The 12,786-nt window shown below is 36.3% G+C and overlaps 1 protein-coding gene across 1 annotated transcript in view; it reads left to right on the forward strand.

The window, feature by feature from the left end:
* Positions 1–12,786, forward strand: part of MEGF10 (multiple EGF like domains 10) — an 89,009-nt gene that overhangs the window by 10,196 nt on the left and 66,027 nt on the right. The window contains exons 4-7 of the mRNA XM_027869214.1: positions 875–967; positions 3,294–3,540; positions 5,777–5,897; positions 12,211–12,347. Of these exons, the coding sequence (XP_027725015.1) occupies positions 875–967; positions 3,294–3,540; positions 5,777–5,897; positions 12,211–12,347 (598 nt within the window). The remainder of the gene's footprint in view (positions 1–874; positions 968–3,293; positions 3,541–5,776; positions 5,898–12,210; positions 12,348–12,786) is intronic.

The raw sequence follows: 12,786 nt of genomic DNA on the forward strand, positions 1-12,786 counted from the left end.
TTTCTGTTTACCTGTGTATTCACTCTATTGCCCATAAATCACAAAGTCATGAATACATCTTGCTGTATTATGTTAGAATATACAAGTATATAGCCACACACAGAGGTACACAGATCACAGACTAGATAAATGCTGATTAAACAAATATTGGATACTCCATTTTCTCTTTTAAGTTTTAATGCTCCTTACCATGAAATAAAATTTATTTTATTTTTTGGGGGCAATATAGGTTAAGTGATTTGCCTGGGGTCATATAGTGAGTGTTTAAGGTCAGATTTGAGCTCATGTCCTTCTGACTCCAGAGCTGGTGGCTATATCCACTGCACCACCTACCTGCCTCTCATGAAATAGAATTTAAAGAGCAGAAATGAAGGATTATACTTTGAAATCTTCAAACAAGGGTAAATTATGTGGTTATACAATGAATTGAAAGGCTGAAGAGGGGCTGCTAGGTGGCACAGTGAATAGAGCACTGGCCCTGGAGTCAGGAGGACCTGAGCTTAAATCCAGCCTCAAGACACATGATACTTACTAGCTGTGTGACCCTAGGTGAGTCACTTAACCCCATTGCCTCACCAAAAAATAGAAAAAAGAAGCCTGAGGAATGAATGAAGAAAATTATCTAATCTATTTCACCGATCCACCACTCTATTTCTTAGTCAGTAGCAGATTGTTGGATGATTACAGCTTTGTAATATAGTTTGAAATCTGGTATTGCTAGGCTTCCTTCTTTCAATGAAGAAAATTATCAAGCGTGAATTTTTTTTAGGTGATTGTCGAAGCTAGGATATAACACAGCTGCACAGTAAAAGTGTTTGTGTGTGTGTGTGTGTGTGTCTAAAGCTCCTTTATTTTATTGATTTTTCTCTGATAGCCCACTGTGCTGATAAATGTGTCCATGGCCGATGCATCGCTCCAAACACCTGTCAGTGTGAGCCTGGCTGGGGGGGAACCAACTGCTCCAGTGGTGAGTTTCCACCTGCTGTTTTCTGTCTTGGACTGTTTTTTACTGTATGGACTTTCTTGTTTGGGAATTAGTAGAGCTTTTTTTTCTTTTTAGGCTGGCTTACACTTGTACTCATTTTATTTCAAAGATAGCGTGGAATCTCTAAAATAATAACTCTTTAAATCTTGTAGTTCACTCTGCAGAGGACTGTTGCTTTAATACAAAAATCTATATATGTAATCTTTTCATTCTAGAGTTTATGCCAAATGGTAGTATCCTTTTTTTGCCTCGGTAAAGTAATTGAGGTGTCTTCTCCAGTCTGTTTTAAATCCTCTTTTCATTGGCTTATTCTTTTTTTAATAATCATTTTTCCAAAATTACATTTAAAAATATTTTAACATTCATTTTTTTAAAGTTTTGAGTTCCAAATTCTGTCCCTCTCTCCCTGTCCTATCCTCTCCCTTTTAGTTATGAGTTGGAACCTCAGAATTGCTTTAATTCTAATTTCTCTATTAATAATTATTTGGAGCATTCTTATATGGCTATATATAGTTTGTATTTCTCCTCTACAGAACTGTCTATTCATCTCCTTAGACCACTTACTAATTTGGAATGACTCTTTTATAAGTTTGAACCAATTATTTATATAGCTTAGAAATGGTGCCTTTATTGTAGGAACTTGAAAAAAAGATTTTTTTTTTGTTGTTCAGCTGTGTCCAACTCTTCATGACCCTGTGGATTTTATTGTCCATGGGGTTTTCTTGGCAAAGATACTGGAGTAGTTTCTCATTTCCTTCTTCAGCTCATTTTACAGATAAGGAAACTGAGGCCAACAGGGTTAAGTGACTTGCCCATGATCACACAGCTATTGAGTGTCTGAGGCTGGATTTGAACTCAGGTCTTCCTAACTCTAGATCCGGCATTCTATCCACTGAGCACCTGCCCAATACCTATCTTGTTCATTTTGTTTCAAAAGTAAATGAACAAAATTCCCTTTCCTTGATCCCCCATTGAAATGAAGTAGCCATATTCAGCACATTATTGACCATTCATATCTGCCCTTTCTCTCTTTAAATGACATTTGCATTTAAAGATATGAAATTTCCCTCAAGTAATGCTTTGGCTACATCCTACACATTTTGGAATGTTGTCTCGTTGTCAATCTCTTCAGTGAAATCGTTCATTGTTTCTATGATTTGTTGTTCGACCCACTCATCGATATTGTTTAATTGTTTCAGTTGTGTCTGCATGACCCCATTTGGGGTCTTCTTGGCAAAGATATTGGAATGGTTTACAATTTCCTTCTTCAGCTCGCTTTATAGATGAGTAACTAAGGCAAGCAGAGTTAAATGACTTGCTCAGGGTTACACAGCTAGTAAGTGTCTGAGGCCATATTTGAAATCAGGTGTTTCTGACTCCAGGGCCAGCACTCTAACCACTGAGCCATCAAGCTGCCCCAAGGGAGGGATTAGTCCTAAGCACAACAAAATGTACAAAAAATATTTATAGTTCTTTTTGAGGGGGCAAAAAATGGGAATCTGAGGGGTACCCACAAATTGGGGAATGGCTAAACAAGTTACGGTATATGAACATGATGGATTACTATTGTGCTGATAGGTTACTAATGATAAAACATTTTACCCACCTCCTGAAAGAGAGGTAAAGGACTCCAAAAAGCAGAATGAAACAAATATTTCTTAAGACATGGACAAATGAAAATTGCTTTGATTGACTATATATATTTAATGGGCTTTGTTTTTCTTGCGTTCTCAGTGTGAGGAGAGGAGAAGGTTGGGAGGTGAGAAAGAAGATCTTGGCTAATTAAAATTACATATAGATAGATAGATATAGATATATAGATAGAGTTTTAGACTTGGGAACTCTGATCAATACAATGATCATAATTCCTGGGGACTAATGATGAAAAATGCTACCCACCTTCTGACAGAGAGGTGATGTTCTCAGAGTGTAGATTCTGAAGTTTTTTCAGACATGACCAATGAAAAATTTTGTTTTGTTTTGCTATGCATAACTAGATTTTTGTGGTTTTTCAAGGTGGGGATAGGGGAGGGGAAGGGAGAGAAGGCTAATCTTTGTTTAAAAATAAAATTTAATTTAAAAAAAGTGGCTTGAGACCAAATTGTGGAAAGTCTTGATTGCCTTTACTTTTACTGAGGAGTTTGAATTTTACTTGGCAGGTAATTAAAGCAACAACCAATTGATCTAAAAGAACTCCATCATAAAAATAGGAAGGAAAGAAATAACAATATAATGAACTTTCCTTCATTCACTTGAGGTGATATACAGACTCTGGAAGTCTTTAATGATTTCATTTCCTGTCCCTCAGCATGTGACCGAGACCACTGGGGTCCTCACTGCAGCAGTCGCTGCCAGTGTAAAAATGGAGCCTTGTGCAATCCTATCACGGGAGCCTGCCACTGTGCATCAGGCTTCAAGGGCTGGCGCTGTGAAGACCGTTGTGACCAGGGCACCTATGGGAATGACTGCCACCAGAAGTGCCAGTGTCAGAATGGAGCAACTTGTGATCATGTCACTGGAGAATGTAGATGCCCTCCTGGATATACTGGAGCCTTGTAAGTGATGTATTGAGTGGATGCAGAATACCATTATAAATATGGTGGATGCAGAATATCATTAAGAACAAATCTTCTAACTCACCTTAAGTATCTCTTTATCCTAAGCATCTGTATTTCCACATGTTTTCTCTCTCTCAAATGACTGGTTATTGAATTGCTGGATGGCAATGTGGTATAGAGGAAAGAGGACTAGATTTGAAATCAGAAGACCTGCATTCATATACCAGTTCTACTATTGTGTGACTTTGGCCAAGTCACTTCATCTCTATGAGCATCTTCTGTAAAATGAGGAAAGCCTACAATCAGTAAGTGTCAGAACAGATTCAAACTCATTTTCCTCCTTATTTCAAGTCCAGACCTCTTTCCATTAATACCACCCAGATACTTTACCTTCATTGTACATGTTCCATTGTGAAGATGAGCTTTTTTCTGAATTTGTCTTTATCAAAGTAGAGAAAAAAGTTTTCAATATTCTTTGGTAGTTTATTTGAGCAGGTTTTAGGTTGCAGAGTCTTTTTTCTATTCATTTTTGCTCTCATTGTTGTGTTTAATTTACATAGATTCAATTCATTCTTCAAAATTTGGGGATATAGGGTTGGCATGAGTTAGGGACAATCTGGATTCAAATCCTGCCCTAACACATACTGGACCTTCTAATACTGGTTGTATGACCTTAGGTAAGGCATTTTACTTCTGTGTCCTTGGCAGCTCTCTAAGACTGTAAGGTACAGAATGGTTGCTTATCTATGTTAATAGAGGGAATTTCCTCAACAGAAGCTTTCTTATATTGCAATCACAATGCTCTGGCATGTCCTGAAAAACTGGAAAGGCTTTGAGTGTTTGTCCTGTGATGAACTATGCCTGTCATCTAAGAACCCACCTAGCCAAGTTCTAAAAAGCTCAACCCTTGAAGTTATCTGCTAGCTGATGAATTCTTTTTTGCCTTATGAACTCTTAAAAGGAAGAGTTTTGACTTGTCACATCTGTGAAAAGAGTGTCCATTTGCTTTACTACTTGAAAACCTAGGATTTCATTAGTGTGGATACCTATGAAATTATCATTCTTTTCTGGTAAATTTTTTCCATGTGGCATTTTTTTGGGCATGCTGTGAATACATTATGAAATTGTCGAAGAATAAAAATGTCAGAATTTAACCCATTGGTGAACTAAATAAATATGTGTCTTTCTCAATATTTGATTTCCATAGAGAAGAAAGAGAAACAATTAGGTTAGAAACCTCTGTCATTATTTCCCATTTGCAGCAAAGAACATTCTTATATGACAGCATACATTGGCAAAAAAGGAAGTAGAATTAGGAAAAGAGGAGCAAAGAAATTAATATTCTTCCCTTTGTGAGAAGCCGCAAAGATGAGTTAATGGTTACAAAACAAAACCAATAAAGAAAGGTATTACCTTCCCCTTCAAACTGTTAGAGTACTTTTTTCTCTATCTCCTTTAACATTTCATTCCTGTATATTATATTATGTTTATTAATGTATACACTGCACCCTCATGTAACAGTGTAAACTCCTGCAAGGTAGATACTATTTAATTTGCGTTTTTGTATTTCTGCAGCCTGGCATGGTGCCTTGCACAATTTTTCTTTTCTGAAATTGTGATTTCAGAACAAGAAAGGAGCTTCTGTTGAGGAAATTCTCTACTAAAGTGGATAAGCAACCATTCTATAACTTATAGTTAGAGAAAAAAAACTGAGTAGTGATTAAAAATAATTGTCAGTGATATGAAGGACCCTTTTAGAGAGGATACTGAGAAATTGTTTGCATTCTCAGTTGAAGTCAGAACAGGAAGAAGAAGCTGGTTTAAAATAAAGTACAATGGGTTAAATTCAGTCATAAGGACTGTTAAAAATTGGGCAGTAGTCACCAAGGGTAGTTATCTGGAGCTTTTTACAAACAGGACAAATTCTTATTTCTCAAGAAAGATCTGATTTTGGTCCTGCCTAAATGTGAGAGAATGGACTAGGTGGCAAGAGTAGGTCCTGCCAACTCATATTATTAATATTTTTATGTTAACTATTTAAGTTAATCCATGTCATATCTATGTTAATTCAGTAATAATAAATTATTGGATAACTTGCTTACTTCAATATTCTGAGAAAAATTTTAGCAATTCATATCATGGAGCTTCAGAGTATAATACTGATGTCAGGGGTTGAAGATTGTAATGTGGCTTTGCAAATAACAATATCATTTGTTGGACATTAATCCTTCAGCTGTGAGGATCTTTGCCCTCCTGGCAAGCATGGGTCACAGTGTGAAGAGAGATGTCCCTGCCAAAATGGAGGAGTGTGTCATCATGTCACTGGTGAATGCTCTTGCCCTGATGGCTGGATGGTAAGTTTTCCTTTTAAACTAAGTCAAAGATGTACTCATCGTTTCTTTCAAGTATCAGCTTCTTTCAAGTCAATTTCTAGGCTCCATAACTAAATACAGATGTGGAAAACTGGAAGAGAGAAACCCTATGAAGACAGCTTGAGATTGTGTGTGACATAAAAGATAGAGAGCCAGCCTTGGAGTCAGGAAAGCCTGGTTTCAAGTCCTTCTGCTGAGACATAGTGAGACAGACAAATAATATAAGTTTTCATTGCCCCCAAGCAATACCCTGAGATTATAGGCTTCAAAAGAAGAAAAGACTGAGGGAGTTAGCTTTTTTCTTTGAGAAAGACTAAAATGACAATTCTTGAGAAAACTGAGTTTAACTCTCATTTTGCAAAGTGACGTTATGAAGAGAATTCTTGAGAAGAGACTTTAACTTCATTCCTGAGGGAGCCAAATGGTGGGACTATGATTCCAGAGATGAGATGGCAATAATTGTAATTGATGGTTAGTAGTAACTCTAGCTGTAATCTTTTTCACTAAGATACATTATTTAAATATATTTGAATTATTGATTTTAATTGTATAACTAATACGGTGATATTTACTTAATTAGACTAGAGTGATTAGGAAAAAGAAGAGAGAGAGATTATGGGAAAAGAGGTTTCTCCAGTTTATTTTATAACCTGGAATGAAGGCTCAGAGCTTATTGATTAATTAAAAGGACCATGCATTTCTATTAGTTCTAATGTTATGATGTTAAATAATAATTAAATTAAAAATTCAATAATACTTTTGATCTTAAATCAGAACATACACCCTTGAATACCTCAGAAGCAAAAATGAAAATTAAGAAGGAAAATGATCCAGGAACAGTTAAAGAGAGGGGTGACCATTGTACCTAGGCTACATGTGGGTAGTTATGATAATTTCTAAAAAGATGGGGGTTTATCTAGGATTTTTTTTCTTTTCTAGAAGTATGTCTTCTCATTGTAAGGCCATTGTAATTCATAGAACAATAAATTCAAAATGCCTGGGAATGCTTCCAGTGACAAATAACATGTATTTGTTTATTTTTACTGTTTTATTTGATAAATATTAAATATAACTATTATTTATTACTGTATAGTCTACATAATGATTAGTTTAGCATTTTTGGTTTGCTAAATTTTTGTGTTATAACTAGTTCATAAATGGAGGCAGGCATGTTTAATTAGTATTGTGAGGTAATGAATATGAAAATGTTCCAAGATCTTTTTGTTCTTATGAGTAAATGCTAAGAGTAAGAATTATGATATTAAATATTATTTAAAAGAACTTAAACGAGTTGGAGAAATGTGGAGTAATAACAGGGTAAGACTAGGATAAATTGCTCAGTCAGTATTTTGTAAGTTACTAGACTCAAAAGCTGCTGATACAGTGACAGAAGACGAACCACTCTCTGAGTCAAGGAGCTGATTTTTTTTACGAGTAGATTTTAGAAAATCAGATTGCCAATAGAGAAATATAAAAGACAAGCTTGCAAAAAATAAAAACTTAAGCCCTTTGTGGGTGTCAAATATTGAATTCATATAGCACAAATATATTATTGGCTCAAATTAGGAATCTTTTCAGGACAGAATGAATCCCTGTCTTCCTGAAGAAGAATCAGTAGTGATTTGGACTTGGTATGCTACAGCATACTTGGTATCCAATACTAAAAAGTTAGCAGACATCTGAGCAAGACAAAATATGTAATTTAGTGAAAATTACCAAAGCACCTGCTTTTGAATTTGTGAGGTCTTATATCAGAGCAGAAAAACTGAAATCATATGGAGTGCTTGCAATAGCTAGTGTCACTAGGGAGCTAGCCTAATTACTGAGATGGCATTTTCTAGGTTCAACAATACCACCCGGAAATATGAAGAATTGTCCAAATTTGTGATAGATGTAGAAAGCCTACTATTTTTTTTTTTGGTGGGGCAATCGGGGTTAAGTGACTTGCCCCAGGTCACATAGCTTGTAAGTGTCAGGTGTCTGGTCTGAGGCCAGATTTGGACTCAGGTCCTCCTGACTTCAGGGCCAGTGCTCTATCCACTGCGCCACCTAGCTGCCCCTAGAAAGCCTACTATTAAGGTTGGTGGTGATGCAATCTGAGAGGGCAAACCTCTCAGTTAGGGTTAGAATGACCCAAGAAGAGGAGTACAGTGGTGGTCTGGGTCAGAGGCACATTTAGCAAAGATAGTGTCAGAGAATAAATATTTGGAAGCATCTGAGCAATGGACTTAGAGGGTGATTAGTAAGTCAATTTTTTTAAAAAAAAATTTAATTTTGAGTAGCTTCAAAACATCTTTTCCTGACCTGATATAAGCTCAGCAAGAGAGCTATACTCATGACACAAATCTGAAGATATAAGTCTACAGATATCTGTTTTAAAATGGAAGCACAGACAAAATTATTGCACTTATAAAGATGAAGGACCAAGAGAAGTGAGTTCATAGCAATCTAATGCAAAACCTCCACCAGGACAATACAAGCAAAGAAGCAGAATTTTCTTCTGTTGAGACTGTCATGGGTGTCATGGGAGACATAATTAATCAAAGTACAAAAAGGAGGAAAGAGATTTGTTGTGTCAAAAACAGTTCTAAACAATCAGCCTTGGGCCGGGGCAGCTAGGTGGTGCAGTGAATAAAGCACCGGCCCTGAATTCAGGAGGACCTGAGTTCAAATCCGGCCTCAGACACATAACACTTACTAGCTGTGTGACCTTGGGCAAGTCACTTAACCTCATTGCCTAGCCAAAAAAAAAAAAAAAGAATCAGCCTTGGGAAATGATGCTAGGACCGGAGATAAAAGTCATTTCGTATTCCAAAAACAGTAAATGTGACCTCATCATCAGTTAAGTCGCAACAGATCCAACAGATGGATAAAAGAATCCCATCAAGATGTAGAGCAGCAAAACTATTTTCTATTACAAATGTGGACTAAATGGTCACACAAACATATCAAGTGAACTTGAAAAAGGAATTATCAACCTGATTCAAAGGAAGCTATGCCCATGGAATCAAATGTTGAAAAATAAATGATGTTATGAAGCCTATATATGTTATTGAGAATTGAAGAAAAGAGACAAAGTTTTACTGAATCACTGTAGTATTTGAGAATATTGGGATTTTAAACAGAAATTAGAGACTTGATAAGCAGAAAGAAAAAACTTGGATGAGAGTTAAATTTTTGAAAAGGCACAAGTTTATAAGAAATAAAGATGTTCGTATTGTAGCTATAAAGAATCAGCTATGGTAAAGACTGAACCAAGTCATCATATTGATATGAAAGAATTATTAATATATGCTCAAAAGTAAATTGCTACATTGAAACAGCAGTTCAAAAATGTTGAAGCCCAACTTATTCCCCAGTCAGCACCGATAACTCTTGTAAAAGGTATTGCTTTGAATAAAGTAGACAATGCATCATAGTGTTACCTAAAAATGTTGGGGTTATACACATATTAATGACTCTTACTGCCTTGCATGTGAATGTATATGTATATATGATTTTAGACATTCACAAAGAAGATACAAAGGCAATGAACTATTTAAATGCTTTCCCAAATCATCTCACTTAAAGGTTCCTGAAAACAGGAGAGATTCTTATATTTCTTAGATGCTCCACGGATGGTCCTGGTTGAAGGCAAGAGGATAAATCTAAAATATGAAAACTTTTTAAGCTTAAGATTTTATGATAAACCTTCTCTTGTTTTCAAATAGCAAAAAAACTTTTGTTTAGAAAGAGATCTAATTAGCATACCAACTGCCCTTTGCCAGTAGCTAGGAGTCAAAGGAGATGTATTTCCCCATGCCACCATGAAGAATCTACAGCAAGCATTCATAAAAGGTTTATAAAACCATCTTGTGTTCAGTAACCTTCAATTCCAAACTACCCACAGTTTGCATTTTTAGAGAAAGAGAAAAGAACGTTTCTAGTAGTCAAAAATGTAGCAAGAAGTTGTGTCATTTGGAAAGTCATTTGTCTTTTAATATGTCCATCAATGTGACTTCCTACATGAACCCTTTCCTGATGTCCACTTTCTCCCAGTTGTTAGTACTTTCTTCCTGCTGAAGTCAATGAATAAACATTTATTTAGCACCTACTATACGTCAGGCACTGTGCTACATGCTGGGAATACAAAAAGAGGCAAAAGACAGTCCCTGCCCTAGAGGAACTTATAATTTAACGGGGGAGACAAAATGCAAACAAATATATACAGGGTAAACAGGAAATAATTAACAGAGGGTAAGCACTGGAATTAAGAGGGGTTGAGGAAGGCTTCCAGTGGAAGGTGGGATTTTAGTTGGGACTTAGAGGAAGACAGAGAGGTCATTAGTTGGAGCAGAGAAGGGAGAGGATTTCAAGCGCAGGGCACAGCCAGAGAGAATGACCTGTTCATATGCTATATTTTCTGCCCTGCTCCTACCTGCCACTGCCAATAGACTGTCACTGCCTTGAAGATAGAAACTACTTTGGTTTATGTCTTTATGTCACCAGTTCCTAGCCTACATTTTGCACTTTGTAGGCACTTAAATTTTGTTGAATTTAGTGCCAACTATGTGCAGGGTATCCCTATGCAAATACTTAAGCTTACTTCCTAGATCTCTTTGTTCAGTTAACTTCAACAAACATTTATTAAGTGTCAACTATAAATGTATAATTAAAAAATATATCTAAAGAGAGGCAGTGTGGTATAGAGGATAGAGTGTAAAGACAGGAAGACCTTGGTTTTAATGCTGCCTCAGACATACTAACTGGATGACTCTAGCAAATTTCTTGACTTCTACCAATCTCAGTTTCTTCTTGTACAGTGGAAGAGTTGGGCTGTTATATGATACAATGTATAAAATATAATTGTGTTTTTTAAATCATAAAGTGCTTATGTGCTTTTCTGATTTTTTCCTTCTGCTGTGTTGTTAAATTGGTTTCACAAATTCTTAATCTTAAGTTTTAACATATTAAAAGAAATTTGACAAATGATCGTGTAAGCATACCCACCTAATCCTTGATCACTCTCCCAGGCCCCCACTCTGTCAGGCTGTGTCTGCAGAGGGCAGTTGTTATTTTCCCTTCGGCATTCTAAGGAAAGTCTTAAGGAGAATGAGGATATTCTAGTACTGGCATTTATTTTTTTCCATTGGTTATCAGCAAGTAACCTAAATTAGCTTATAGGAAGAGAATATTTATTGAAGTGATGTAACAAGAAACATGTGAATAATACAAAACATTTCCTCTACTTATTCCTGGGACATACTTTCCCACAAATATTCACCAAGTCCAGAGGAAGAGTGGGCTCAAACTGAGAGTACAATTTTAGTGAGGTGCACATTTAGAGAATGTTTGGCCAGAGGATAAACTCACAACTCTTGGTTACTAGAAGTCCTTTCTTGAGTTCAGAGCCCTCCTTTTGTAGTGCAAGGAGGTTTTGTGTCTTGAGGCTGCTTCCTTCCTCATCTGTGGCTATGGCTGTCCATGTCTGTCCTTGGTGTGTCTCTTTCTGCTCCATGCTGGAACCATTGTCTCCTGTTGTTCTCTTACGGCATTGAAAAGAGGAAGAGAAAAGAGAGAGAGAGAAACTCTCTAACCTTCCCCTCCACCAAAAACAATTCTCTCTCAGATACTTGGCTCAAACTGGAATTTTTGAATACCAAACTGGTGTCTTCTACCATCAGGCTAATTTCCTTATCAATGGACTGTCTGCTGTTTTCTGTATAAGCTCAATGGGCATGCCATCTTCTCAGCCAATTACTTTGTTTTCTTTATTGGCCCATCGACAGAAATTTAAACAATATTAAACAAACACAGGATATAAAACATTTTGCTTATACATTTAAATTTCATTCTGTTGATTTATTAGAGTAGGGGAGGAATAATGAAATGTGCTTGGTTGAAACTTGATAAAGTATTTGGACATTCAGTTAAACTGCTGGATTTTACTTTCGTGAGTACTGGGGAAATATTGATAACTTACTACAAATGGATAATGCAGAAAAAAGAGATTAGTCCTTTTAAAATGTAAAATTAACTATAGGTTTGTGATTGCTGTTTTGATTCATTTCAGTTTTCAGTATTTCTGTAGATTGTCTCCTCATTGGCATTGGCTAAATGTACAATGAGCTTCAATCTTCCAATAGAGAAGAAAGACTTAGTGTGCCATTTTTAAGAGAAATAATCAATCTAGTACAAGTTCCCAATAATATAATTTCCTTTTACCTGCCTCTCCTCACTCCATTCTTATCTTTCCCTTTTCCTCCCCTTCGCTGGCTGCAGTTCCATCTTATTTTCAGATTCTGTTTCAATGCAGGGCACAGTGTGTGGTCAGCCTTGCCCTGAAGGTCGCTTTGGAAAGAATTGTTCCCAGGAGTGCCAGTGCCATAATGGAGGGACCTGTGACTCAGCCACAGGTCAATGTCATTGCAGTCCAGGCTATACAGGAGAACGGTAAGAGAAAGGCACTTATATCTACTTAGCATTTGACAACAGAACTAAAAGGGAAATTTTGATGGTCCAAGTAACACTATATGACCATCACCCCAATTTTCAGTTATGTTCATTAAACATCACGTCTTTGTGAATCTTTGATCATCTTCCAGAAGGATTTAATAAAATATTTTCCTGTTTATAACTTTGAATGTCATATACTTTTTGAGTGTTATAACTTTTTGAGTGTTCTTTAAAGGAGGCTAACAAGCTTGGTTCCTCCTTAATATTCAGGAACTTGCCCTCTAAAATAGATAGGAACACTGATTTGAGGTATATTAAAAGCATATTTAAACACAGAGACATTTGTAGATATTAAAAATCAAAAGTACCATGAAGTGCCAGATCAAAAAGAGCCAAAAGAGGTCTTTCTTGCTAGAAATGAGATAATAGGATGTCT

Source organism: Vombatus ursinus, unplaced genomic scaffold, assembly GCF_900497805.2.
Source record: "Vombatus ursinus unplaced genomic scaffold, bare-nosed wombat genome assembly UNPS02014792.1, whole genome shotgun sequence".
In the NCBI taxonomy this organism is placed as follows: Eukaryota; Metazoa; Chordata; class Mammalia; order Diprotodontia; family Vombatidae; genus Vombatus; species Vombatus ursinus.